Below are 27,139 nucleotides of genomic sequence, written 5' to 3' on the forward strand. Positions count from 1 at the left end.
TACTGCAGGAAAAATCAGATAAGAGAAGGTTCAGCATAAAAAAAGGTTTGTGGGAATTGGGATTGTTCAGCCTGGAAAAGAGAAACTTTGAAGTGACCTAATTGTGGCTCCTTCCAGTACCTGGAGGGAGCCAAAAAGAAAAGTGGAGGTGGAATGTTTACAGGAGGATGGAGAAGGGCTTCCCACTGCCAGAGGGCAGGGATAGATGGGGTATTGGGAAGGAATTCTTCCTGTAAGGGTGATGAGGCCCTGGCACAGGGTGCCCAGAGAAGCTGTGGCTGCCCCTGGATCCCTGGAAGTGTCCAAGGCCAGGTTGGACAGGGCTTGGATCAACCTGGGATAGTGGGAGGTGTCCCTGCCCATGGCAGGGGGGGGGACTGGATGATTTTCAAGGTCCCTTGCAGCCCAAACCATTCCATAATTCCATGAAATATTTCTTGTAGGTGCTAATTTAGAGCAAGGCTCCTGAGCCAGTGAGAGAATATCCTGATTCCAAAAATTCTTGTTCTGCCACCTAATAAAAAGTTTTGCATCTTGAATTTGGTCAATCTGCAATTCAAAACTTATTGTTTTGAGTTTGCTGTTATTTTTATTAACCATTTTGCTTTTCATGACAAATCATATGCATTGACTTAACTGGGGAACATTTTAATTGAGCACTGCTGGAGATTTTCCAATAAATTAACATTACATGTTTTTAACAGATGTCTGAAGTTGACATTGTTATTAGACATTGTAATTAATAGAAGTATTACCCAAATTAAAATCTCAGGGCCTCAGAAAAATTAAATTGTAGGTGACTGAGTGATATTAACTCATTAATAGAGAGTGACTCTTGAATTCCCTCCACTGGGTTTTTTTAGCCCGTAAACACATTTTTTCAAGTAGCTGGAGAGGGAGTAGGACAAACCCTTTGGAATAAGGGTCTTATGAATCAAGACATGTTTTACCAATGATGTTGCGAAGTTCTTTAACCTGTCATTGTCTTATTGGTATGATTTGCCCAAAAGTACCTTTCTGGGATGTTTTAAAATTTTAGTATCATAGACTAGTAGAATCTTAGATTGGTTTGGTTTGGGAAGGACTTTGAAGATCATCCAGTTCCAATATCCATATATGTAATTAGAGATTTGAAACAACGCAGCTCTGCTCTTTGTTTACAAATTAACAGCCAGCCATGAATTTCAAAGGGCTTTTCCCACTTTAAACATGTGTGTGAATTTCCAGCAAAAATTATCTCGAGTCTCATTTTGAGAAGCCTTGGACATAAAAATCAGTAACAACTCATCGGTGTCTCATGGCACGAGGCTTAGCTGCTCTCAGGATGAGCCCTCAAAAAAGGAGCAGTCTAAATCCAAAGTCACACTTAGGAGGTTATTTATGTAAATATTAACCTGTAAAAGGAAATTGTAAATAAACAATGTGATTAAAAACAGTTGGGAGGGGATTTTTTAGGTCTGCATTGTTTTACATTGCAGAGGCTTCCCCAGAATTTGGCATTTCTGGTGCTGATTCACAAGTGAGGAGATGCTGAAATGAGCAGAGCCAGGAATTCCCTGACCAGCAGAGAACAGGCCCCAGCCCGTGGCTTTCCAGAGTTTATAAAAGTTTATTTCTCCCATGAATTTTCAGGCCTTCCCTCAGGTGGTTCCTGCCCTTTCTAGACAGTTTTTTCCTCAGGAGTTATGGGATGCAAACTTATATTCTGCAACAGAACAGAATGTTCCTGGAGCTGCTTTGCCTCTCTCCATGCTCCATCGTGGAATTCCTGCCTGGAGCTTTGTGCTGCTTCCCATTTTTCACGGTGTACACACCATGTTCCAGATGAGCATCCAGGGCATGTTTTATTCATGTGCTTTTCACCCCTTAGTTGGGATCATTAATAAAGCTGCTAAATAAACCCAGGCTTAACAGCCCTGCTCACCACACCCCACTGGACACCTCCTCCCGCTCCCTTGCGCTCTGTTTATCGCCATCCTTTGTTTGGATCTCTTGGTTTTCCAGCCTGTCTGGTGCCATTCTTACCCAGGCTGGTTAATGTGAGGGTTCAAGTGGGGTTTTGAGAAGCGTTGTCTGTAATTTTTGAAGTATATCCATTTGTATTTTATCATCTTCATTCAGTTCCTGTGCTAACAAGAGGCTCCATGAAGACCAGGAATGGCAGAGATGGCCTGGATAGTCCGTGCTAGGTGGATACCTCAATGCCAGGCTCTGCTTCAGCTTTAAGGCTGCTCTATTTTCTTTTCAATTTTATATTTCAGGAAGTTCTAGACTCCCATTCCTGGAAGTGTCCAAGGCCAGGCTGGACAGGGCTTGGAGCAACCTGGGATAGTGGAAGGTGTCTGTATTTTTATTATTTTCTTTTGTGTTACCCCATTCAACCTGGCCTTGGACACTTGCAGGGATGGGGCAGCCATAGCTTCTCTGGGAGGTTAAAAAGAATAAGTTTTAAAAATAAGAACTGCTCATTATGCTATGACAGAACTCCATGAGTTAAGTTTTTGGGAAGTGAAATGATGTGACAGTCTCAAAAATACCACAAGAGTTGATTACACTGTGTATCTCATATATCTGTGTTACCTTTCTGATCTGGCAGCCCTTCTGGACAGGATTCTTACACGATCATGGATTCCTTTTGGTTGGTGTCATTATTTTCCTCTGCCATTGTTTCCTTTGCTATTTTGGTCATGTATTTTACTGTTAATGTTTGTTCTGGTTCATAATCCATAATCTCCATTGGTGTTGAGGCAATATTATAATAAATATTTGTTTACACACAGGTACATCTAATTCTTCCCCTGAACAGATCCTGAATCTCTGTGATATTACTGCAGGGTTAGAGGTGGAATCCATTCAAGTTTGTCACTACTTTCCTTATAATCAGTGCCCAGAAAGGGACATTTTTAAGTATGATTGGTTTTATCCTGAAGAAAACAGTATGTCAAATGAATCACCACACAAGTGTCTCATTCCTTCCAGAGTACAGGAGGATCCAAGGATATCCAGGGTGGAAGATGAAAGCCAAGTGCAAGGGTCCAAGTTTAAGAGTATTTAATTTAGCCTTAATTTTTGTACCCCAAACCTCCAAAATTCAGCGCCTTCAGAGTCAGAGAAGAGATAAAGCAGAACATGTGGTCAAAATCAGACTGTGATGGGTCACCTTTATCTGGGCCTCATAAACTTTGTGTGTGGGAAAGTCACATAATCTCACAATCCCAGAATTGTTCGGGTTTGTTTGGGAAAAGCCCTCAGAGATTGCGGAGTCCAACCGTCCCCCAGCACTGCCAAGGCCAGCACTGACCCATGTCCCCAGTGCCACATCCACAGGGCTTTTAAATCCCTGCAGGGATGGGGACTCCACTCCTGCCCTGGGAGGCAGGAATTCCAGGCAGGAATTGTTCCCAATATCCAGCCTAAACCTTCCCAGGTACAACTTGAGGCCATTTCCTCTCATCCTGTCCCTCATTCCATGGGAACAGAGGCTGTCCCCCGGCTGTCCCCTCCTGTCAGGGAGTTGTGCAGAGCCAGAAGGTCCCCCCGAGCCTCCTTTTCTCCAGGCTCCTTTCCCAGCTCCATCAGCAGCTCCATGGTTTGTGACCTGGTCTCCTGCTGTAATTTCCAGGATACTTTCCCTTATTCATACCCCAAATATATCCCTGATCCTCATATTTTACTCCCACATCCCGACTTGTCTGTCCCAGCTGCCACGACTCCAGTCCCCCACTCTGAGTATGTACCTCTACCCCAGGGGACTGCGAATTTCACAATCACCATTTCTCCTCCTCTGCACCTCCACAGCCCTCTTTTAAGGAATTGATTGGTTTCCATTCCAAAACCTCATTTTCCTGTTGCTCCTGGTCCTTTTCCCGGAAGGAATGTCAGAACAAACCCAGTGTGTGATCTCTGGCCTTTGCTCATTAAGCAGCGCCTCTGTTTTTTGAGGAGCCCGTGTGTTTCGGAGGCTGAGCTGACACTCTGTGCTAGGACACATCACATTCTGTGCCATCAGTCAGTCCCTGGGTCCCAATCTGTTTGATGGCCTGGATGCAGAGAGCACAGCGTGTCACATTGTGGGACATCATCTCCAGAGTACATTTCCAAACTGGTTGCAGCTGCCATTCTTCCTTTCCTGAGCTGTTTTGATCAATAAACTTACGTATTTTTCAACAACATTTGTGATTATTACATTCCATTGAGTGATATCAGCTTTTTATTAATAATAGCTGGGATCCCTTGTGTGAGGACAGCACCACAATACTACAAAGAGTCAAATCATTCAAATAATTGAAAATTCAAATTGTTGTATTACTGTCACCTCTCCTTTTAATTGGTCATGAGCTGACAGCTGATCTCTCCTGATGGAGGATGGAACTGGAGAAGTGAGAGATGAAACAAACACAGCAGATCCTGTTCACCATCTCTTTACCAATGCTGAGGCTCCAAGTGACTCTTCAGAGGTGGAGACATAAATGACCAGGATTGGGGATTGATGTCTCTGCACTGAAAATATCCTTTGGGAGACAAAGGGATGTGAACTGTAACACTTGGGAGTTCATCTGAGATGACAGTAGGTTTTCATATTGCTCAGGAGCTCTTAGAACTGACAGCTCTGCTCATTGAACTAGACCTGAAAAGAAAGAAGAGCTTCTGTTTCATCACCAGCTAGGAAGGATTTACGGATGAAATTCTGCCATAAATTAAAAATCTCATCCCTCTCAAGGAGAGCAGCCCTCTCCCTTGTGTGCCTTTCTTTAGTCCTTCAAGAGCCCCAGTGAATCTCTGATTTCTTGTTTTTTTTTTTTTCCATTGAGTAGCTTTTGAAATCCCAGAATTTGAAATCCAGATTCCACCTTCAGGAACAAGGAAAAATGGGGGGGTCTTAGTTTAGCTCAGAAAAAGAGGGAATTTAGCAGGTAATTCCTATTCCTTCACAAGCACTTCCTACAACCTTTCTCTTCAACAGCCAGTCTTCCCCTCTGTCCTTTGCAGGCCATTGTGAAACCTCCTCAGAAGCATTTTCTGGTGTACAGGAGAACTTGGGAGAGGGGATGAATATAAATGAAGTGAATGATTTCACTCTCTGTTTCAGTAAGTGAGGATTTGCAACACTCCCATCCTTGTAAAATTTACCAAATCCTCATTTTTGGCATAATTTGGTACATGAGTCACATCTGTGTGACTCCTCTTGGCACACACATCAGGCACCTTTTTAGAGAACAAAACCCTTTCTTTAGGGGAATATCTCTTGGGTTATGAAACAGTGAAAAAAAAACATCCTTAGGTTTAAAAGAATAAGGCTTGAAGGTATTTAGGCCTATAAATGAATGTCCTGTTTTACAGAAGTTCTGTGGTGGCTTTCACAAATGAAAAGTGAACAGAAATTCTGGAGCCCAGAAGTTCCTAGAATTCTTTTACTCAGGCCAAGGTCATATCCCTGCTTTCTAAAGCAGGTGAATGAAATATAATCAAATTATATTATGCCTTATCTTCCACTTTTGGAAATAATAACCTGTGAGATCCTTTTATAACTGCTTAAAAAAATTCTTATATTCCCTGATCTGTTTTTTCTCACAGATTCCCAACTCCTCAATAGCCAAAATCCTCCACTATGGCAGTGTGATGGGAAATGTAGGAAAAACATAAGAAAAGGCAAAAAAGGAAGGGGAAATGAATCCTTCAAGTAGCAGCTGATTTACTTTGGGATGTTCCCATCCCTGCTTTTCCCTTTTCCTCCTCCTCTCCCCCTTCCCCACCGTGGCTGTGCTTTAGGGGAGATGGAGAAGGCTCCTGGTAATTGGTTAATCAGCTATTTTCAATTCAATTCCTGGCTGTACTTACCATGGAAAATTAACAGTCCTTGCGTATAAATATGACCCCTACTCCTGGATTAATTTGATTATGCGAGAATCTCAGTTTTCATTTAAAAATAATAACTTTCTGGCTGCTCTGATAAAACAAGTTTGGATATGTAATCTAAATATTCCCTAATGGCTTAAAAAAAAAAATCAAAAGACAAATATGAAGAACATATGAATCTCTTGTTAATATAATTTAAATGTTCTCAAATCTTTGCTGTGATTGCTAGAGATTGAATATTTTGAGACCAGAAAATTCCTGATTTTCATTCACTGCTGGATCAGCATTCTCTGATAGCCAAACCTTCTTTAAGTATCTTCATTTGGGTCCACAAATAGAGAAGTGATGTTCATTAAATGACTGGGGATATGTTAACCCTGAGTTCTCTAAATTTCCCTGGGCTTGTAAATCTCACTAGAACTTAGGTCAGGATAGTTTTAGAAAGGAAATATTTTTTAGAGAACTTTCCCATTTTGGACATATTTCATTGTTGAATCTATTACTGGTGTGATACCATCAACCCATGGAACTGGGAGGATAAATGAAATGTATCCTAACAAATTAAAATGTGCCAGAGAACAGGTCCGGGCATTGGAGCTCGATTCTCCACGCTGATAAATTGCTGGGATAGGATCAAACATGATTTCAGCTGGGCTAATTAACTCTCAGATAGTTTGTAGATGGGCTGTTTGAGTGGTATCTCATGGTGAGGGCAGCAGGGAGGGAGATGGTTTTACTTGGCCTTGTGAGACCCCACCTGCAGAGCTGCCTCCAGCCCTGGGCTCCAACAGCAGAGGGATGTGGAGCTGCTGGAGAGAGTCCAGAGGAATCCACAGAGATGTTCCAAGGGCTGGAGCCCCTCTGGAGCCAGGCTGGGAGAGCTGGGGGTGCTCATCTGGAGAAGAGAAGGATCCAGGGAGAGCTCAGAGCCCCTTGCAGGGCCTAAAGGGGCTCCAGGAGAGCTGGAGAGGGACTGGGGACAAGGGATGGAGGGACAGGACACAGGGAATGGCTTCCCACTGCCAGAGGGCAGGGATGGATGGGATATTGGGAAGGAATTGTTGGCTGTGAGGGTGGGGAGGCCCTGGCACAGGGTGCCCAGAGAAGCTGTGGCTGTCCCTGGATCCCTGGAAGTGTCCAAGGCCAGGCTGGATGGGGCCTTGGAGCAGCCTGGGATAGTGGGAGGTGTCCCTGCCCATGGCAGAGGGTTGGGCATTTTTTAGATGGTTAGATGGTCTTTAGTTCCTTCCCAAACCATTCCAAGATTCTCTGATAATCCACGTGTGGACAGAACTTCACCTGCAGTCAGTGACTCTTCAGCCAAGGGCTGTTGTAGGACCCGGTTAGAAACTATCCAGTGATAGGTGCAAAAACTGAGTAACGCCTAAAAAATATCCAGGATCAGTTTAGCAACTTTTGATTATCTTTCCATGTTTCCTTCCTTCTTTCTTTGTGAAGGATTCTTTCTGTTAAAATCAAGATAATCCAAGGACACGAGGCAGGCACTGCACCTGTCTGAAGCAGACTTTGCCTGAAGCTGAAGCTGAATGGCAAGTCCTCCAGGATCTGTGTTTCTTTCAGGTCCTACTGGTTCTGTTCAGCAGGGAGCAAAGTGTGTCACAGGAACCTCTCAGGCTTAGTCTGGAAAATTTAGGGTTTTGGCAGTTGATGATGGAGCAGCATTTGGAAGTTTTGAGAGGTTGTTGTTCATGAATTTATGTTTGTGAAAATTCTGAGTTTCAATAAAATAATAAAATAAAAGTAAATATAAAATAAATAAAATAAATAAAATGAAAGTAAGAATCCAATCCTTGACTTTACCTGGGAACCCTGAGGATCAAAGAGATTAAAAAAAGTGATTTAGAGACATTCCTGGAAGTATTCCAGGCCAGCTTGGACAGGGCTTGGAGCAGCCTGGGGATGTTGGAAGGTGTCCCTGCCCATGGGAGTGGGTGGGAATGGATGAATTTAAGGTCCCTTCCAACCAAACCATTCTGTGAATTTGATGATCCATGTTCTTCTAATTCAGCTTTTCTGCACCCATTAATGGATTAACTCCACAAATTGACAGTATTTGGGTGGAATGTGCTGTTTCCAGCCCCAGGAAGCTGAAATGAGCTCTCAGCCAGTCCAGTGCTCACTGGAAATTTCTCCATGGCTCTGTTACACCAGGTTTTATCCTACTTACTGCAGTTCCCTGTGTCTGGGATGACAATGAGCTTGGAAAAGTAATTTATTTTTTCTGTTGGCAAGCTACAGAGATAGTCCTATTTTTTTTCTAATTCCATGGGGCCAAAGTATTCCTGATTTTCTGGAGTTAGTCAATCCAATTTTTAGCTGAGAATTAAAATATTTTCACATGGAAAACTACTCAGTAAAAAGCCCCAAACTGGGACATTCTTTAGTTCTCCTGGGGGAGAGTTTTTGTTACTTATACATTGTTATTTATTTAGGTGTTGTTACTTTCTTCCTAAGGTTGAATGTGTGTTTTGTTAAGGTCCTTTTAAATTTGGGGTGTTTTTAGTTTATTTTTTACTATTTAATGCATCTGTGCAGGAAATACTGGAAAAAATAGTGAGCCAAAGTATGAATGACAAGAAAATGAATCATTTTATCTGGCTGAGATCTTTGAAATTAAAGTGTGAAGACATTGGGAGACAACTTGAGAACTCTGAAAATATTACTTTCATTCAAGCCCGTCTCACCTCTGAAAGTTTAATTTTAATTTTAATATATTGAAAGCCTGGCCATTTGAAATGATAACTGCTTCATACATCATGGATGTCACTCACTCTGTAAATGAAGGCAGCTATCAGGGCGAGGGCAGGGTTAGTTTATTTGATCTTACAAGATGTTCCATAATTTTTCTGACTGTTCACTCCTCTCCTGTGGCTGTAGATCATGTTGGGAATACCAGCTACAGCTAACGAGGTTGAAACCTTGGTCATGTTGCTCCCACTCTGGAGCTTCCCACCAATTTTCTTCCCAAAGCCCCTCTCTTGAGGCACAGGACATTCAATTTTCCTAAATGCCACCAATTGACTCGTGGCACCTCTTGCTCCACTTGCAGATAACCCTGATTTTCCCTTCTCTGTTGGTAAATGTTGGATGCCAGCTGGGACTAGGAATGGGCCTCCCTGCTAATGAGAAATATTGTTTCCAGAGAATTCACAAGTGAGCCCACATTCCTCATCTGACCTGGTTTGCTCCTCACCAGCATCAGGACTAAAGGAATTAAAATAATGCATGCACTGAGAAAAGTGAATCTGGATTTTTCTCCATGGGAAACATTTTGTGAACAGAAAGTTGTATTTTCAATGCTGGCAGTTCAATTTCTTGCCGCCACTGTTTGAAATGTGTTTAAAAGTAGCAAAAAATTAATGTGGAGATGGCAGTGAAAAGGTTTTGAACTACAAGAGGACAGGGATGGATGGGATATTGGGAAGGAATTGTTCCCTGTGAGGGTGGGCAGGCCCTGGCACAGGGTGCCCAGAGAAGCTGTGGCTGCCCCTGGATCCCTGGCAGTGTCCAAGGCCAGGCTGGATGGGGCTTGGATCAGCCTGGGATAGTGGGAGGTGTCCCTGCCCATGGGAATTGTTCAGGTTTCAGTGGATCCATGAGATCCACTGAAAAACAATTGATTTTATGCAAATACTCTATCACATTTTAACTTGTTCATTTTTTTTCCCCTTCTAGATAAACATCATGTCAATGGGAACAGAATGGTTGAACCTTTCCCAGAGGGAACACAGATGGCTCTGTTTGGTAAGGCAGCAGTTTGAAAATAAAAGCTCAAAGCTCTGTGGTGTTTCTGCATTCCAGATTTCTCAATTTCAGCCTGATTCCTTTGAGTTTCAGAATCTGGGCTGCTCCTGCCATTTCCCAATCACTGACACCAGCTAAAGCCACTGGGCATTTTGGGATATGTCCTTTATATGCCATTTCCATATAAAGAAATACACTAAAAATGTTTTTTCTTAGTTATACAAACAGAAAATGTAAATCCTCTATTTTGTTCCCTAAAATTTCCAAAATAATAGCTTTATTTATGTATTATAATTTGTCTAAGATCATTCATTAGTTTAAAAAAAAATTCTATGATGATGATCCATGATTCTCCACACTTTAAACCATGAAAGGAACTTCAGGTGTTTGGGATCTCCTGGACTTGGAGGGTTGTTACCATTTACATGTCCTAAACCAAACCTGCTGGTTTCTACCTGACCTTGTGGAATTCCTGCTGGGAGCCATCAGAGCTGGAAAAGGGGCCAGCTGGAAAAGAGAAGAGGTTTAATTTCTCTGTATCTGTCTCTTTTCTACAAAAATGTCATTCTTTGAGCCCATTTTGGAGACTTGAAAAGGTGTTTCTCCAGAGAAATTAATGACTTCTGGAAGTAATAAACATCCTAAAATAGATAAAAATCACCCTTTTCCAACCAAAAATCACTCTTTTCTGGCCCAAATCTGGGAATTGTCAGAGCTCTCATTTTGGGATGTGCTGATGTCAGTCCTTAAGGCAAGGGATTTACTGGGAAGAAAAAAGTGGATTTCTATGGCAATTATTAAAATTTATTGCTACAGAGAATGAAAAATTTCCTAATGCTGTTTTGATACAACTGAATTGTTTATGAAGGATGTATTTCTCTATTAACATGTGCAGGATGGTCCAAAGTGCCTAGGAAAAGTATTATATTCTATTAAATGTTTCTCTATCTGTGCTGCTGAAGTAAATATGAATTCACTCCCTGGTACACATTAGTTTAATACTCCAAAAATGATCTTTTCAATTGATGATGGCAAAAATCTTGGGGAGTGTCATCTTCCCTGTGGAATTAATGTTGGAGTAGATTCATTGTTGAAGAGGAGAAACGGCTTGTGGGTGTCACCCTTCAGTTTCCAACCTGATTTATTCAACTTCTCTTCAGAGTTCCTCCAATCCAGTGTTGCCTTTCTGTCAGTGTCTCCTCCCCTGTGGATTTTGGGAACATAAACAAGTTCTTGAAGTGGTGGAATGAGTGATTGTTTTATAATTTTCTTTTGGAGCAAATGGAAAATGATTTTAATCTTTTATGCTCCAAGGCTGAGACGGATTTAGAGATTCTTCTTTGGATTTCTTACAGCAGGAAGGGTCAGAGGGTCCTGTTTCAGTCTGATATTGATGCAGTCTGTGCTCTATAGATATTATTTTTTAAAAAATAAACTTCTTTCTTTTGTTTTAATTTTCTGTGTCATGATCAGATGAGATTTCTGGTGTTTTTGATGGGTGTTAGTTCTATCATTGGACAAAATTTGTATAAATTCACAGAAAGAAACAGAATTAAATTGGGAAAGTGCAAAATCTTATTAAATAGCTCGCTTTGAAGCATTCCTGAGGAACTCTGTAACATTCCTCTCAAGCCTGGGAACTTCCATTCTTTTTCAATTGCCCTAGATTTTCCACAAGGCTGTGATTGCAAGTGTTGGGCTTAAGTGATGAAACCTCAGGCTGGTGCCATCTGTGCTGTGAAGGAACAGAAATCCTGATTTTTGCTATTAGACCTGCACTGGAATAGTGCACAAACATGACTCTGATAATAATTCCTGGCATTTGTTGGCATTGGCACCCCAGTCTGAGGGGTGGGATGGGAAAAGGGAGCTGCAGTTCATTTTCCTCCCTCCAACCCCTCTGAATGGGAATAAAAGGTGAGGTTGGATGAGGCTTGGAACAACCTGGAGTAGTGGAAGGTGTCCCTGCCCATGGAACTGGGTGAGCTTTAAGGTCCCTTCTGAACTAAACCATTCTGTGACTCTCTGATTCTGAAACAAGCACTGGAAGAAAGTTAGGAATTCCTCTCCTGGGATTGCTACTCATCCTATCCATGTGTGATCCTGTTAAGAGCTGGGACTCTCTAAACTCAGGAGAGAGCCTGAGCCAGTCGAATTTCTGACTCCACCTCACCAAGACAGGATTTTCACACCCCTCTTCCAGAAAGATCCTTTAATCCTTTACTTGGGATTCACAGGGACGAGTTTGGAAGAGCAGACAGTAGTTACTTAGAAGAGATCCCTCTTTCTGCCTAGAGAGGGTGTGGAACCTCACTGGGGTTATTCCAGCCTCCCTCAGTGGGCTTATTCCAGACCCATCTGGATACAATCCTGTGCCCTGTGCTCTGGGGTGACCCTGCTGGAGCTGGGACTTGGACCAGATGACCCCAGTCTGACCCATCCTGTGATTGCTTAAAAAGGTCTGCAAAACCCAAAAGTTGGTTGTGTAGAGACAGCAAATTTGCAGTGAATTTTCCTCCTGCTTGGATAGTTTTAGATGCACCAATAAACCAGCAGAATAAAATATAGTGCAGGGTTGTAAACACTGGATTTCATTCCACAGCTCCCTCTCCTGCAAAACCTCCTCAAGATGCTCTTCCTAATGGTGCATTATTTATTTGATGGTGTGACTGCTTGTTTGGATCAAGGGACAGGGTGAATGTACTCAGGACATTGTTCCCTCAGCTTTCCTATCTATAGCAGAACCTCACAGATTTCAAAGAATGATTTAAATGATCTTCAGACTCTCCTGTTGTCTGTTCAGCATCACTCAGCTGCTGGAGGTGCACCGATTGTTCATTAGGATAAAGAAATGTGTCCTTGTTTCTACAATGGGGTAAAAAAGCCACATTTTGAGGGTGAGGGTGATTCTTTAATGGAAGTCTTTCAGTGCTCCCCATTCTGTGACTTTGTGAGCCAGCTCCCAGCTAGGATTAAAGCACTAGGGGAACACGATGTGTGCACAGGCACAGCCTCACTGGAGACACTGGAATGCTGTGTCAAAAATTCCCTGGAGTCTATTCCCAAATTCTTTGACTGCTGCCCAGAGAAGCTGTGGACTCCCCATCCCTGGAGGTGCTCAAGAGCAGCCTGGATGGGGCTTGGAGCTACCTGGGATAGTGACAGGGGCTGGAACTGGGTGGTCTTCAAGGTCCCTTCCAACCCAAACCATTCTGGGGTGAACAAGTGAACAACATGAAATTTGATGTTACATGTTTGTGTTATGAATGATAAAGTAGAAGCTTTTCAATAAATGCCTGTCCAGAAAGCTTTCTTGGCATTTTTATGGCCATGGATATATTTAGTTAAAAGTCTTAATTGTCTTAAGAGACTGATTTTGACCCCAAATCTAATCAAAACTCAAAATCTGAATATAAATAAGGGGGGTTGATAATATTTTGAAAAAAAGCAGTTTAGGGTCTAAATTCAACTAATTTACCTGGGGTTAAAAAACCCCAAATATCTGAAAGCTGCAGAACATTCATAATAAGAAATTAATATTTTCCTCAGCACCATTGCAACTCTTGCATATTTTAAACACATTTAAATGCACTTCTGCATTATCATAACGTCATGGAATGGTTTGGGCTGGAAGGGACCTTAAAGATCACCTTCTTGCAACCCCCTGCCATGGTCAGGCAAATTAAGCCCAGAAATGTTTCTGGTCAGGTTTCTGTTGAATTTTAAGCACTCCTTTCCCTTATCAAGCACTGCTGGTGCAAGACTCCAGTTTATCCCAGAGCACCTCCATATTCCCCAAGATTTCTGTGTCACCTGATCCCTCCAAGAGGAAGAATTGTGCATATGGTGTGTGCGTAGAAGGGCTCTTATTTACCTCCAGTGAAATCTGGCAATAGTTCAGATTTGTAATTACAACACTTCTAAAACGCAGGAGCACATTGAGCTCTGTTTGCTTGACATAGACTGGCTTGTAATGGGATAATTGGTTTCTTGAGGTAAACAAAGTGCAGACAGAAATAGGATGTTAAGGAACTGATAAGGTCTAATTATGGATATTTCGGAGCTGGCAGACGGATCCAGGCCCAGTCACCTTCTGCCCTGCACTTATTAGACAGCAGCACATTCCAGTAATTCCACAGAGCTGTGTTATTACTGTGTTTTGCCTGAGTTATTGTGTCCTGTCACAACTGCATTCCCACTGCTTCCAAAGGTTATTTAAAAATTAAACCAGGTTCCACCAGGATTGTCTCAGCCTGTTCCTGAGGCCTCTTCAGCTGCTCCTGCAGCACCTGGGTCTGGGGCCCTTGGAAAACTGAGCTCCTCCAACACATCCCGCTCTCAGGGGCTTCAAGTCTTTCCCACAAAGGTTGGATGGGGCTTGGAGCAGCCTGGGATAGTGGGAGGTGTCCCTGCCTATGGCAGGGTGTGGAAGAGGATGAGCTTTAATGTCCCTCCAACCCAAACCATTCTGTTTCTGCGGATAAAACCCTCATTAGGGCAACTTCTCAACTAAAAGAAAATTATTTCCCTTAGAAGTGGGATGGTGGGTTCAAGAACAGATAAATCCATACAGAGTTTCTTTTCATCCCCCATGGAACAGCTGCTGGTGGCTGTGTCAGAGAAGAACCAGTGTTAGGAAGTCTTTTGGTCCAGCTGAGTTTTCAATGACTATTTTTCACCAGGAAAAGAAATCACAGGGAACAAAGTTTCGCCCCCAAGAGAAATACCTTTTTTTTTTTTTTTTTTTGACAGTAAAAATAGAACAAGCAACTTTTCTCAAAGAAAAAGAAAAAAAAATATCCTTAAAACAATGCTACACATCAGAAGATGTTTTATCTTTATCTGAAGAGAATGCAAGACTTGATAATGTTGAAAGAGGCGTGTTTGCTCTGACCCAAATGGAGGAGAAACATCCACAGCAATATTGTCACAAGGTGCAAGGATCATGTTGTGGAGGAAGCGAGAGCCAGAGGGAATGCATTGCAGAAGGGGTTCATGTCTCTTGTGTTAATTCTCTTTCAGCCTGTGGAAAAGGGAAGGAAGTGCATTAATTGGCTGGCTTTGCAGAGTTCTGAGGCATTAATGCCGTCCTGTTTTCACACAGTAATGGAAAACTAGACACAGCATTTCTGCAGTTCTGGAATGAGAGAAAAAGCCTAGGAAGTCAGGGCATAACAAAAGGGAATGGCCTACAGGGAGGCTGCTCTGTCCCTAAACCAAATTGTGTTTCCATTCTTACCTTTGCAGTGTGTTTATTAAAGAAATCTACCCTTAGTTCCCATTTTCCTCTTTCCTCTCTTCCAGACACCGATTTTGTCTTTTTGTTGCCTCTTCCAGAGTGCTGAAACTCAGCCCAGTTCCCAGCCCCTGCTGTGTGCTCATGCTTCATCTCTATTGCAGCCACTGCCTAAACATGGAATCACGGGATGGTTTGGGCAGGAAGGGACCTTAAAGATCATCCACTGCCACCTCCTGCAATGGGCAGGGACACCTTCCACTATCCCAGGCTGATCCAAGCCCTGTCCAACCTGGCCTTGGACACTTCCAGGGATCCAGGGGCAGCCACAGCTTCTCTGAACAACCTCAGGGTCTCCCCACCCTCACAGCCAGGAATTCCTTCCCAACATCCCATCCATCCCTGCCCTCTGGCAGTGGAAAGCCATTCCCTGTGTCCTGTCCCTCCATCCCTTGTCCTCAGTCCCTCTCCAGCTCTCCTGGAGCCCCTTTAGGCCCTGGAAGGAGCTCTGAGCTCTCCCTGGATCCTTCTCTGGTCCAGGTGAGCGTCCCCAGCTCTCCCAGCCTGGCTCCAGAGCAGAGGGGCTCCAGCCCTTGGAACATCTCTGTGGCCTCCTCTGGAGTTTCTCCAGCAGCTCCAAATCCTTCTGCTGTTGGAGCCCAGGGCTGGAGGCAGCTCTGCAGGTGGGGTCTCACCTGAGCAGGGCAGAATCCTCCCCTCCCCTGCTGCCCACACTGGGGATCAGCCCAGGACATTGGGGTGTTCAGTACTCATGGTCAGGGTGTGTCCAGCTTCTCCTTCACCACCATCCCCAAATCCTTCTCCTCAGGTCATCTTCTTCCGCACAACCTCTCCTGAAGTGAGATTCTCTGGTTTGCTGGCCAATTTTTTAAGTCATTTCCAAGGAATGTTTTCTGTTTTGATTTTAAAACCCAAGCAGAAAAGCCCTGAACTGAAAATTTACCCCTAAACCTGTTGTAAAATAAGGTGATAAACACAGGAAAAACACACATAACTGTGTGACCTTTTGAAATAAAAATGTCAGTACTCAGTTTCTCTTGTCCTGTGGAATATCCTGGGCATTGTGCTTTAAATGCTGCCGCTCTGATTTGATGGAATTGTGCATCAGCTTTGTGGGAATGTAAATGGGCAAAGCACTGGGCAGGGAGACCCTGATAAAAACAAAATGCTACAGTTCTGCTTGGTCCTCACCAAGGACATTTCCTGACATTTATAAACACTAATAAGGGACAATGAAATATCCCTAACACAAAGTGAAAGCTGTCCTTGATGAGCACAACCCTTCATAACATCTTTTGCTTTCAAAGGAGCCACATCTCTTTTTCCTTTAGAAAACAAAAGTAATGTGGCCTTCAAACACAATTTCTGTGCTTCTCCATCAGGGAGTTTTTAATGTTAATTTAGGTTTCTTGAGGTAATGAAGAATTCAGCTTTGTGTGATTTCTGCTTAGAGTGGCTGTTACACATTAGGGAAGATCTGGGGGTTTTTAAAAGTCAGACTGCAGCTTTTTAATCAGCATCATTCACCTTAAAACAACCTTTTAATTATCTTTTGGAGGTATTGCCACATAAAGGAGCAGAAGAGACACAGTTAATTTCCATGACTTCTAGGATAGGGCTTGGTGATCTCCAACAGCAGGAATTGTCTTGAAGAGGATCATTATTTTTCTATTTATCTATATATTAATTTTTTTAAATTTAGTAATATTTTATTTATTTATTGGGGTTTATTATTTTATTTTACCAATTTATTCCTTAATTTTCCATGCAAAAAAGGCAGCAGGAGCACCTTGAGCAATTGCAAAAGCCTTGCAGAAAAGTAATTCCTTGCCTGTGATAAATAGGAGTGTATCAACGAGCAGGAGGAACATATGCTTGGCATCATTCTGAGTTGGTTTAAGTTGGAAATAGAAGTAAATTATCCTGTTAATGACTGGAGGCCGCCCTGATCAGATTGATGCTGCTTTGCAGGAGATATATTTGTGTGTGTGTTTGTTTATGTGCTGGGATGGGCACATTTACCATTGGATTTATCCTTGGATTCCTGCTAATAAAGCACAGAGAGTGGTGACACGGAATAAAACACACGGAGTGCTAATGATTTATTCTGCTCAGCCACCAAAAAAATATGTAAGAGGGTTTTTGGAGGGGGAAAGTGGTGCTGTTTTGATCATTTCAGATATATTGTGACATCCACAAAGCGTTGTCAGCGGATCCTAATGGATTTATCTTCACAATAAAAATGCTGGCACAGCCTGGAAATTTTAGATCTGGGTGTGTGAGACACAGAAAAGAGGGTCCTATATTAAAAAATATGGATTACTTACTATTGGGTTATTTAGTCTGGGAGAATTTAGAGTGATTTTCCTGATTTTCAGGAGTTTTTCTTATCTGATGAAGTTACTGAAAAAATACATCATTAGATAACTTTACTCCAGATCAAAGATACAAAAATCTTCACCAACTTTTAAAATACTGGCTCAGAAATACTCCTGAAACGTGGAGGGCTCAATTGGAATATAATTCCAGAATAGTTTGGGTTGGAAAGGACCTTGAAGGTCACCTCATCCCATTGCAACTGGATCTCCAGTGGCTGTCATGGGAGCTTGGGCACCTTTTGTCACATGTGAACGCAAATTGTGGAGATTTCAGTGCAGTTATTCCAAGTTCGCATGAGGTTGGATGGGAAGAATTGCTCCTAGAATTGCTCCACAAATCCTTTATGTCCCAGTACATATTTATATAACAGTATTTATATTAAGAAACATTTATATATAATGTGTGTTTATGTATTATTGGTACATTATTTATTAGTTTATTTTGGGTAATGCTCAGATTATTTTCAATGGCAATTTATGGTGACTAGTACAGGCTCTGCTTCTCCTGGATGACAAAAAGTCTTTTGTCTTTAGAAAAGAGTAAAAACTCCATCTTTTAAGAGACTCAAACAGCACCTTATTCCAGATTTTTATTCTGGAATACCTGAATTTGTTCTCTGTGCAGGACACTCTTGAGAAATGAAGGCAAAACCACACTTCAGCCTCTGGAAGAAAGAAACAACATGATCAGTTTTTCAGGCAAGATAAGAACTAATCACAAAAAACCCATTCTGGTTTAAGTTGAATGTGAGTAATTCTGAGACAGCCGTAGTTATTTGTTTGTGAGCCAGGGAAAACAGCATGAGATATGTCAGGCTTGGAGATAAAATTTATTGGTATGTCATTGGCTTAAATCCAACATTATGCTCATAAATAATCTAATACTGGTGTGACATATTCCTGCTTGAACCTTGACTGAAAATTATTGAGAGTCATGTAATGAATTATGCAGAAGCAGACATGTGCTCCAGTCGAGGGGATGGAGCTGGAGTGGAATGCTGGAATGTGTTTGGAATTAGGGATGGAGGGAGGGAGGGCAGGGTGTCCTCCTGGTATCCAAAGGGGTGACGTTTATCTAATGGCCATCCAGCTTTTCTTGGCTCTTCTGGGATGGAAAACGTGGTCGGGAATGTTGTTGTCATTGTGTCTGTCCCTCGTGCACTGTCAGTCCCTGAATTTGCACCAGCTGAGGACATCCCAAGGCTCCAGACAATCCCTGCACAGCAGGATGGGCTTCACTCGGGTAACTCTGTGGAATCTTCCTGACAAGCCAAGAGAGGACAAGTGTAGGTGTTTAAATGTTAAAATGGTGAAACTCAGACTCAGCCAGTGGGATGGGGTTTATCCCTGGGGTATATGAAGAGATTTTAATTTGCTTTGTTTTCTGGAGACCAGTAAACCCAAGATTATTTCACTGCATTAAAGATCTGGGCGTGTTTTTTTAGATGCAGAAGGATTTTTGGTTGCTCACCTGGTTTCTCTTCACACCACTGTGTAGTTTGCTGGACACCCTTGTGTGAATCTGGGAGTAATTCATCTTGGGTATCCTGGGTAACTTGGACAGTCTGGAGAAAAGAAGAATCCAGGGAGACCTCAGAGCCCCTTCCAGGGAATAAAGGGGCTCCAGAAGAGGGACTGGGGACAAGGGATGGAGGGACAGGACACAGGGAATGGCTTCCCACTGCCAGAGGGCAGGGATGGATGGGATGTTGGGAAGGAATTCCTGGCTGTGAGGGTGGGGAAGCCCTGGCATAGATGAAGCTGTGGCTGCCCCTGGATCCCTGGAAGTGCCCAAGGCCAGGCTGGACAGGGCTTGGAGCAGCCTGGGATAGTGGAGGGTGTCCCTGCCCATGGCAGGGGTGGCAGTGGATGATCTTTACGGTCCCTTCCAAACCCATCCTTTCATTCTGTGATTAGTCACGAGAAATAAAAATTTAAAGGTATTTGTGAATCTTTTTCTACCGGACAAATTTTGCAAACTTGATAAACATCCCAGTAATTGCCCCTGAGCTGCCTTTGAGTTGTATGTCCATAAGAACCCCCAGAATTCCAAAGGAGACAAAGTGACTGATTGCACAGTGATGCTGTAAGCAAGACAACAACTCGTTCTGGATGTGTCTGTGGTGTGGATATGGGAGGAGTGCTGGGGCTCAGCTGGGCTGGATGCAGAGCATGGGATGGGCTCTCACTGCTCCCACCCTGGGGCACCACAGCTCTGTCCCGGTGACTGTGGAGTTATCCCAGCCTGCGTGGATAGCTGAAGTTATCCAAACACATTCCCACAAGGATCTGTGGCAGAGGCTCCCCAAAATCCAGGGTTAGAGGGGCTGTTTATTGCAGCCCTTCTGCTCAGTCTCCTGCCAACCACAGCTGGAGGGCACAGGGTGCTTTTTTTGGGATGTCTGTGTAAACCATGGATCTGCAGAGCTGCAGGTCATGGACTTTGCTGGCAATTCCTTTGCCAAGCCATTGGTGCCACTCTGCCTCAGCGTTTTTTATAGTTCCTTTCTGTCCAACGCTGCCACTCCAGGGTTTTTGGGAATGATTGAGCTGCACGATGGGTAAATGACTAACCACATTAATATTTGGCCTCTGTCTGCCCCTTTGGATACAAATTAGTTTTTCTCTAGCAATGTACTCCGGTATTTTCTTGAGTAATTATCTTTTGGGTTTTTTTTTTTTTTTTTTGGAGATGGGTAGGAAGAGTTATTCTCTTTTGCAAGTGAGAACTCACCATCATTTCACTGGCTTGCAACAGATGAGAAAATAACTCTTGGAACTTCCATATTTCCATTAAGGACAGCTATGGTTCAAAATAGATCCATTTGAATGATCTAGGTGCACTTGGAAAGCATTTATTGGTTTGGAAAAGGGTTAAGGGTAAAGGAGGACAAAAGGACTGCTTGAATTGCTCGTTATTTGAATGTAATTATTTTTTTGCTCCTGAGCAATTATAGATTGTAGGTTTAAATAATTGTCAGGGTGCCTACAGCTTTCTATTGTTGTTTGAAATCTAAGGCTACGAATATAATAAGGAATATGAGATTACTTTTCCTGAATGTGGCTATGGAAGTTCATTTAACTCAGCAATAGTCATCAGAAAAAAAGGAAAGAAAAGGCAATTTTTCTATTCCTTGCAGTAAACAAACCTTGTAAACAAGTTATTATTTTCTGCAGCTAGGCCCTAGAAGTGATTCCTATTTTGCTGGTAACAAAACGTGGCTCTTTGCTTTTATAAGAGTAGAATATATTTTGTTTTGCTTCTCTCTATCTCAAGCTCCCCAAGGTGGCTTGGGAGATTAGAGAGATTTTCACAAGACAAGGGTAAAGCTTGGGTGTTATTGCAGAGATGGATTTATATGAAATGGATTACACAGCCCTGATGACATCTCTTATTTTCTGTGTACATCAAGTTCTACTTGAGTAGTGGAGCACTAAAGTGTGGCAAATGACCGGGGATGATCTAAAATGAATCTCTGCCAAGCGCTGGAATGCTCAGAGTGAAGGAAGATCACAAAATGATTTGAAAGCCTCAAATCAATGGCTGAACTAAAGATGTGATGCTTTGCAATGAAGCAAATAATCAGCTTGATGATAGGACTGTGTAGCTCTATCTCAATCTCTTCACCACATTATTGCAGCAGCGGTTCTTTTTATCCCTAACAGACTTTGGAAACATAATATATTAAGAAACTTCTCTCTTCTTTAAAGAACAGAGGAGGCCAGGTTGAGGCATGATTTGTTCTTTAGTGACTTTAGTGTTCTTTAGTGACTAAATCCGTGAGCTTTCTGCTGTGCTCGTTCAGATTCAGGTGGTGCACCTGGATTGGGGCAGCCCCCAGGATCAATCCAGGCCGGGGATGAAGGGATGGAGCAGCCCTGGAAAAAGGAGTTGGGAGTGCTGCTGGTGGGTGAGAGCTGGACATGACCCAGCCCAGAAACCTCAGTGGGCAGCAGGGGAGGGGGAGATTCTGCCCCTCTGCCCCCGTCGGGTGAGACCCCACCTGCAGAGCTGCCTCCAGCCCTGGGCTCCAACATCAGAGGGATGTGGAGCTGCTGGGGAGAGTCCAGAAGAGGCACCAGGATGAGCAGAGGGATGGAGCAGCTCTGCTGTGGGAAAGGCTGAGAGGACTGGGATTGTTCAGCCTGGAGAAGAGATGCTTTAGGGTGACTTCCTTGCCCTCCCAGTACCTGAGAAGAACTGCAAGAGAGCTGGAGAGGGACTTTGGAATAAGACCTGGAGTAACAGGACAAGACGGAATGAATGGCTCCAAATCAACAGAGGGCAGATTTAAATTGGGTATTAGCAAGAAATCCTTCCCTGTGAGGGTGGGCAGGCCCTGGCACAGGGTGCCCAGAGAAGCTGTGGCTGCCCCTGGATCCCTGGAAGTGTCCAAGGCCAGGCTGGACAGGGCTTGGATCAGCCTGAGATAGTGGAAGGTGTCCCTACCCATGGCAGGGGGTGGGACTGGATGATCTTTAAGGTCCCTTCCAACCCAAACCATTCTATGATAAGTTTGATTCCATTTTTTGACAATTCAGGGCCGTGCTAAGAACTTCTGACGCTTTTATTCATCACATTTTCATCGATCAAATAATTTATTTGATAAGAGAAATTAAAAGGAGTAAACAAATAGTTCAAGGAATCAGATTTCTGACCATAAACTTCGACATTTTCTTTTGTGTCCTTGGGACACTTCAAGCATCATATTTGTGGCCAAGAAACATCAGGTGCCTACAGGACTCCTTGAGATGACTCTTTAATGGATTAGACATGAAACAGAAGCAATTTTAATCTCAGCACTTTGCACTTAAGGACTGATTGTTCCTGCTTTGTGAATAGCTCTTCTTTCCTGCGGGTCAGGTCCATTTGTGGTGCAATATTGCTTTGGGTATCAGTCAGTTGTTCATGGAAAATGCTGCCTGTTGATCCCAGCCACAAACATTCAATCAGCTGCATTCCCAAATCCCCAAACATGAAAGGAAACAGGTGTTTATTGGTTTCCCCTTCCTGAATTTTACAGTTTGTGACAGTTCTCTTTGATGTTTATGGAATGTAGGAATATGAACGACCCTGTAAGTAGAAAAAGGCAACTTTTGGGGATGTTGCTATTTTGTTCTGTGGGTTTGAAAATAGCAGCACTGCTAATGATGGAAATCAGCTTCAGAGAGGAAAACTCTAAATTCTAAAAAGAGTCTGAGTTGAGCCTTGAATTCCCAAAGCCTCCAGCTCATCCTGTTTTTTCCCAGTGCTCCACCTGTCTAAATATAATGGGACTGATGATTTATACAAAGCCAAGTAGACAGATTTCAGTTCGTTTTCATGAATGAAACTCAATTTAATCTATGGACTAGACTGGACCTTGACCTGGTCTAGTGGAAGGGGGGTGGAATGAGATCAGCTTTAAGGTCCCTTCCAACCCAGACCAGTCTGGGATCTGTGATGTTCCCGTGATCAAAGACCAAATGCAATTTTTACCATGGAAACATTTAGGAGTAAGACAATGAACTGTTTCTTTGGATGAATTCTCAATTTATTTTTAGATGTTTCCGTTACTTATTCTCTCATGCCTGATCTTCAGGGAATCATGAAATATCCTGAGTTGGAAGAGACCCACCAGAGTCATTGATTGATCCTGTGGCCTGGCACAGGACACCCCAAAAATCCCACCCTGTGCCTGAGAGCGTTGTCCAAACACTCCCAGAGCTCTGGCAGCCTTGGGGCTGTGACTATGACTTATCCCAAGTTTTACTGAAGAACACAAACAAAGCAAAATTTGTGAAAGAAAATTTGTGAAAATTTTACTAAAGAACACAAACCAAGCAAAATTTGTGAAAGAAAATTTGTGAAAATTTTACTAAAGAACACAAACCAAGCAAAATTTGTGAAAGCTTCCTTTTTATCAAGGTTTTATTAAGTTGTGTTTGTCTTACTCAATAGACACAGAATCAGAGACTCTGAGGTTGGAAAAGACCTCTCAGATCATCGAGTCCGACCTTTGAAAGTTACAGGCAAGAAATGAGAAAGAGATTTTTAACAAAGACCTGTGATTGGGATCCTTTGGTATTTTTCCAAAAAGGATTCTTTGTTTTGCTTTGGTACCACTCATACCTCGATTGTGCAGCATTTAAATAATATTTAATATATTATAAATTATATGAGGTTTGATTATTTGCAGTGATTAGAAACAAAGTCTGTATCCCAAGATTAAGGAAAAAGAGAGGGAAGAACTGACAAAGGTTCTTGGCGTTCTTCACTCTCACAAGTTCTCTTCCTGAAAAGTGGATTATTGAGATTCTGATTATTCAGATCCTTTGTGAACTTCTGGAGGCTCCGGGTGCGGCTCATGGGTGGAAATTGAGGTGCACCATTGTTCTCCTGGCTCTGCCAGGTTTGGGGAAGTGTCATGGGCACAGGGACATTCTGGGCCAGCTCTCAAAGGCCACAAAGTTTGGCCTTTTGCTGCTTTTCCGTATTCTCCTTCCAGTGTGTGATGAGAACCTTTCAGGTCACCAGGAATGATTTTTTGGCTGGGCTGTACCTTCCAGTTTCTGGGAATTAGAGGCAAGTTTTCCAACAGAGGCAAGTTTTCCAACAGAGAATTTTGGCAATGGAATTTTATTGTGTGGAGTCACCAGAAAGCAGCTCCGTTGATTTTTGAGACAATAAATGGTTTAAATATTCCTGCTTTTTGGGTGGGAAAGGATGTGAATAAGTGAATAAGTGAATAAGGCCACCCTGGGAAGTTGTGGGTCTGTCCCTGCTCTCTGCTGGTTAAGCTCTAAATTGCATTGAAATAGGAATATGTGAAACCTCTCGTGTTCTGCCTGGGAAGTTCAGAGCAACTGTGCTTTATGCCTTATTAACATTCTGGATATTGGCTTCAGCTTTGTTTGAATCCTGTTGAGTTTGTATTATTTATAGCTTGTAACATGCTTTAGGATGGGTTTGATAAACACATTTTGCAGTCGTTTTCTGTATCTCCCCACTGCTTTTCCCAGTTTGAGTGCTGTTGTCTTCAAGGGTTTTTTTCCAAAGTCATCCTTCTGACACATTTCCCGTGCTGAAAACATGGCAGTTTTTCTCTTGACAGTAAAATATTCCTTCCCTCTGATGATAATCTGCTTTTCCTTTTGCAATAATCTGTTGTGCAGCTTTTATCCAAACATCCATCCGTACACAAACACGTGCCCACGCCCGCGTCCAACGTCAGCAGCCACAGGCAGGAACCAATTTCCTGGGCATTTGTTAATTTGAATGAACATGAGGCTTCTGCTTCTCCTATGGAAAAAAAAAAAAAAAGAAAAAAAAAAGAAGCAAACCCAACAGTTTCCCTGGGAATTCATGCAGTGTGAACAGAACACATCTTGGCAAAACGGTGAGCCAAGAAATTCCTCTTTAGTTGCTCTGTTAGGCAAACTGCATTTTAAATTTCTTGCCCAGGGCTTTGTTTGACTTGCCCCAGGCAAGCTGTTCAACATATTTATCAACCCTGTTGGAGCATTAGAGCCAACGCTCATCGAGGAAGATCATCCTCTTAATGCCATCTGTCATCAGCAGTTTTATTTCTTTCAGCTCAACTTGTTCTCCATTTCACCGTTTTTTTCCCTATTCCTCCCAACCATTTCTTAGCTGATTGTTTCCCAGTGATCTCAAATATTCTGTGATTGCTCAGATATTCAGGGGCTGCTGGATGTTAAACCCCTGAGGGTATCAATGGTACAATTTTGTTTTAAATCCTGATTGATAACATTAATCCTGTATGGATCCAGATGGCTGCCAAAGCACCCTACGAATCTCAGTGCTGTGCAAAAGATGAGAGTGCATTTCAATCTGACTCTGGAATTCTTTCCAGATCCTCGACAAGGACGTGAAAATATTCAGAACAAAGGCTCTGGGGTAGTTTCATGCTGTATTTTTATCTTGAGGACATGGCTTTGATCATTTTAGATTTTCAAGGCCTTAATAAGAGTTGTGTAAGTGCACAGACAGTATCAAAGTGTTCAACAAAGCTGTTTCTGCTCACTTCTCAAGGGATTTGAGATCCAGTTTGCTCTTGGATTTGTATTCACAATCGGAGTGGGGCTAAAGGGACTGACAGGAGTATTTCCCTCTAGACAGCAAAAGTTAATCTTTTGAGAATCTGGTGCTATGGAGTTATATAAAGTCAAAAAGAACTATGGTAGGCAGGTGAACATCCACTGTGTATAAACTGGATATTCTGGATGTTCTCCTGAGTTCCCAGGACATTTTAATCTCATTATCCAAACAGGGAGATCACGGACTCTCAGAATGGTTTGGGCAGGAAGGGACATTAAAGCTCATCCAGTCCCACCCCCTGCCATGGGCAGGGACACCTCCCACTATCCCAGGTTGATCCAAGCCCCATCCAGCCTGGCCTGGGACACTTCCAGGGATCCAGGGACAGCCACAGCTTCTCTGGGCACCCTGTGCCAGGGCCTCCTAAACCCTCACAGGGAAGAATCCCTTTCCAATATCCCATCCATCCCTGCCCTCTGGCAGTGGAAAGCCATTCCCTGTGTCCTGTCCCTCCATCCCTTGTCCCCAGTCCCTCTCCAGCTCTCCTGGAGCCCCTTTAGGCCCTGCAAGGGGCTCTGAGCTCTCCCTGGATCCTTCCCTTCTCCAGGTGATCACCCCCAGCTCTCCCAGCCTGGCTCCAGAGGGGCTCCAGCCCTTGGAACATCTCTGTGGACTCTCCCCAACAGGTTCTCCAGAGACCTGCAGGTTCCCATCACAGCTTCCTTGCCACCTACTTGCCCACATTATTTTTTGGGAGGGAACACAATGGTGCTCACCAAGGTCTTATCCTGACCTTCCACGGTGAAGCCAAGGTCCCCTCCTCAGCCTGAGAAGTTCTTAGAATTAATGGTCTGCACAATTTCACAGCACAGAGCATCAATATCCCTTTGGCTCTGTGCTCAGAAATATCAGTACTTGGACTGTCTTCAATCAATCAGCTGTACCAACTGCTCTCCACAGTTTTTTTTAAGGAGGAAAATGCCAATCACACTCGGCATTTGGCTGAAATGTATGGAATGAGCATTATTCTATAGGGATGGAACTCGTCGAGGCTCAATTTATTCCTTCCAACTGGGGAGGGATGGGGTGGGGGAAACAAAAAAAGTAAAAAAAATCATTTCAGTACAAAGCAGCTGAGCACTTCCTTCTCCAGATTTTATAGAGGGAACAAAATCAATCGTATTCAAAATCTGGGCCAAGTCCTGTGCTGGCCAAGGGAAGCAGGATCCTGGCAGCTGTGCCTCCAGCTCCTGGAGATGCTGGCTCGGGCAGGAAGCTGCGAGGTAGCCGGTGGGATGTGCTCTTGGCTGTCCTTTGCTGCCTCAATATATGGGAGCAGCCTGTGGCTGGATCCTGTGGCATTGGAGCAGCTGGCACAGCCACTGCTCCCAGGGACTCAGAGCAGAGCTTGGCACGAGAGGCTCCTCCGTCTGGAAAGATCCTGTCCCGCTCCTTCCTCTCCTCTGGGCATTGGGAAGAGGTTTCCAGGACTCTGCTCTTTGTTCTCCCAGCACGTTTTATTATATTTAAAGCTGACATTTCCCCCCCCACCCCACACACCCCTCCCAGCTGGTGGAATATATCCCGAAATCCTGCTAACAGAAGGAGGAGCAGGATCCGTGTCCTTTGCAGTTCATCTTCCTCAGCGAAGCATTGCTGGCATGGGAACAGCTCCTTAATCTGCTGCATGGAAAAGTGCCTTGGAGTGTGGGTGTAGGGATGGCAGGCGGCGGGCCAGCAGAGGCTTGGCATGCCAAGGAAATGAAGCACTCATTCTTCAAAATATGACAAAAAAAAAGGAGTCTTCTGGATGTCCTGTTGGACTGCTGGGAAGGCAGGGAG

At 43.3% G+C, this 27,139-nt stretch overlaps 1 protein-coding gene across 3 annotated transcripts in view; it reads left to right on the forward strand.

The window, feature by feature from the left end:
* MSRA (methionine sulfoxide reductase A) overlaps window positions 1-27,139 on the forward strand; it is a 238,834-nt gene that overhangs the window by 80,575 nt on the left and 131,120 nt on the right. For all 3 annotated transcript variants that reach the window (XM_086875419.1, XM_086875420.1, XM_086875421.1), the window contains exon 2: window positions 9,553-9,621. In XM_086875419.1, coding sequence (XP_086731545.1) covers window positions 9,553-9,621 — 69 coding nt within the window. The remainder of the gene's footprint in view (window positions 1-9,552; window positions 9,622-27,139) is intronic.

This window comes from Cyanistes caeruleus, chromosome 2 (assembly GCF_971803275.1).
Source record: "Cyanistes caeruleus chromosome 2, bCyaCae1.hap1.1, whole genome shotgun sequence".
Lineage (NCBI taxonomy): Eukaryota > Metazoa > Chordata > Aves > Passeriformes > Paridae > Cyanistes > Cyanistes caeruleus.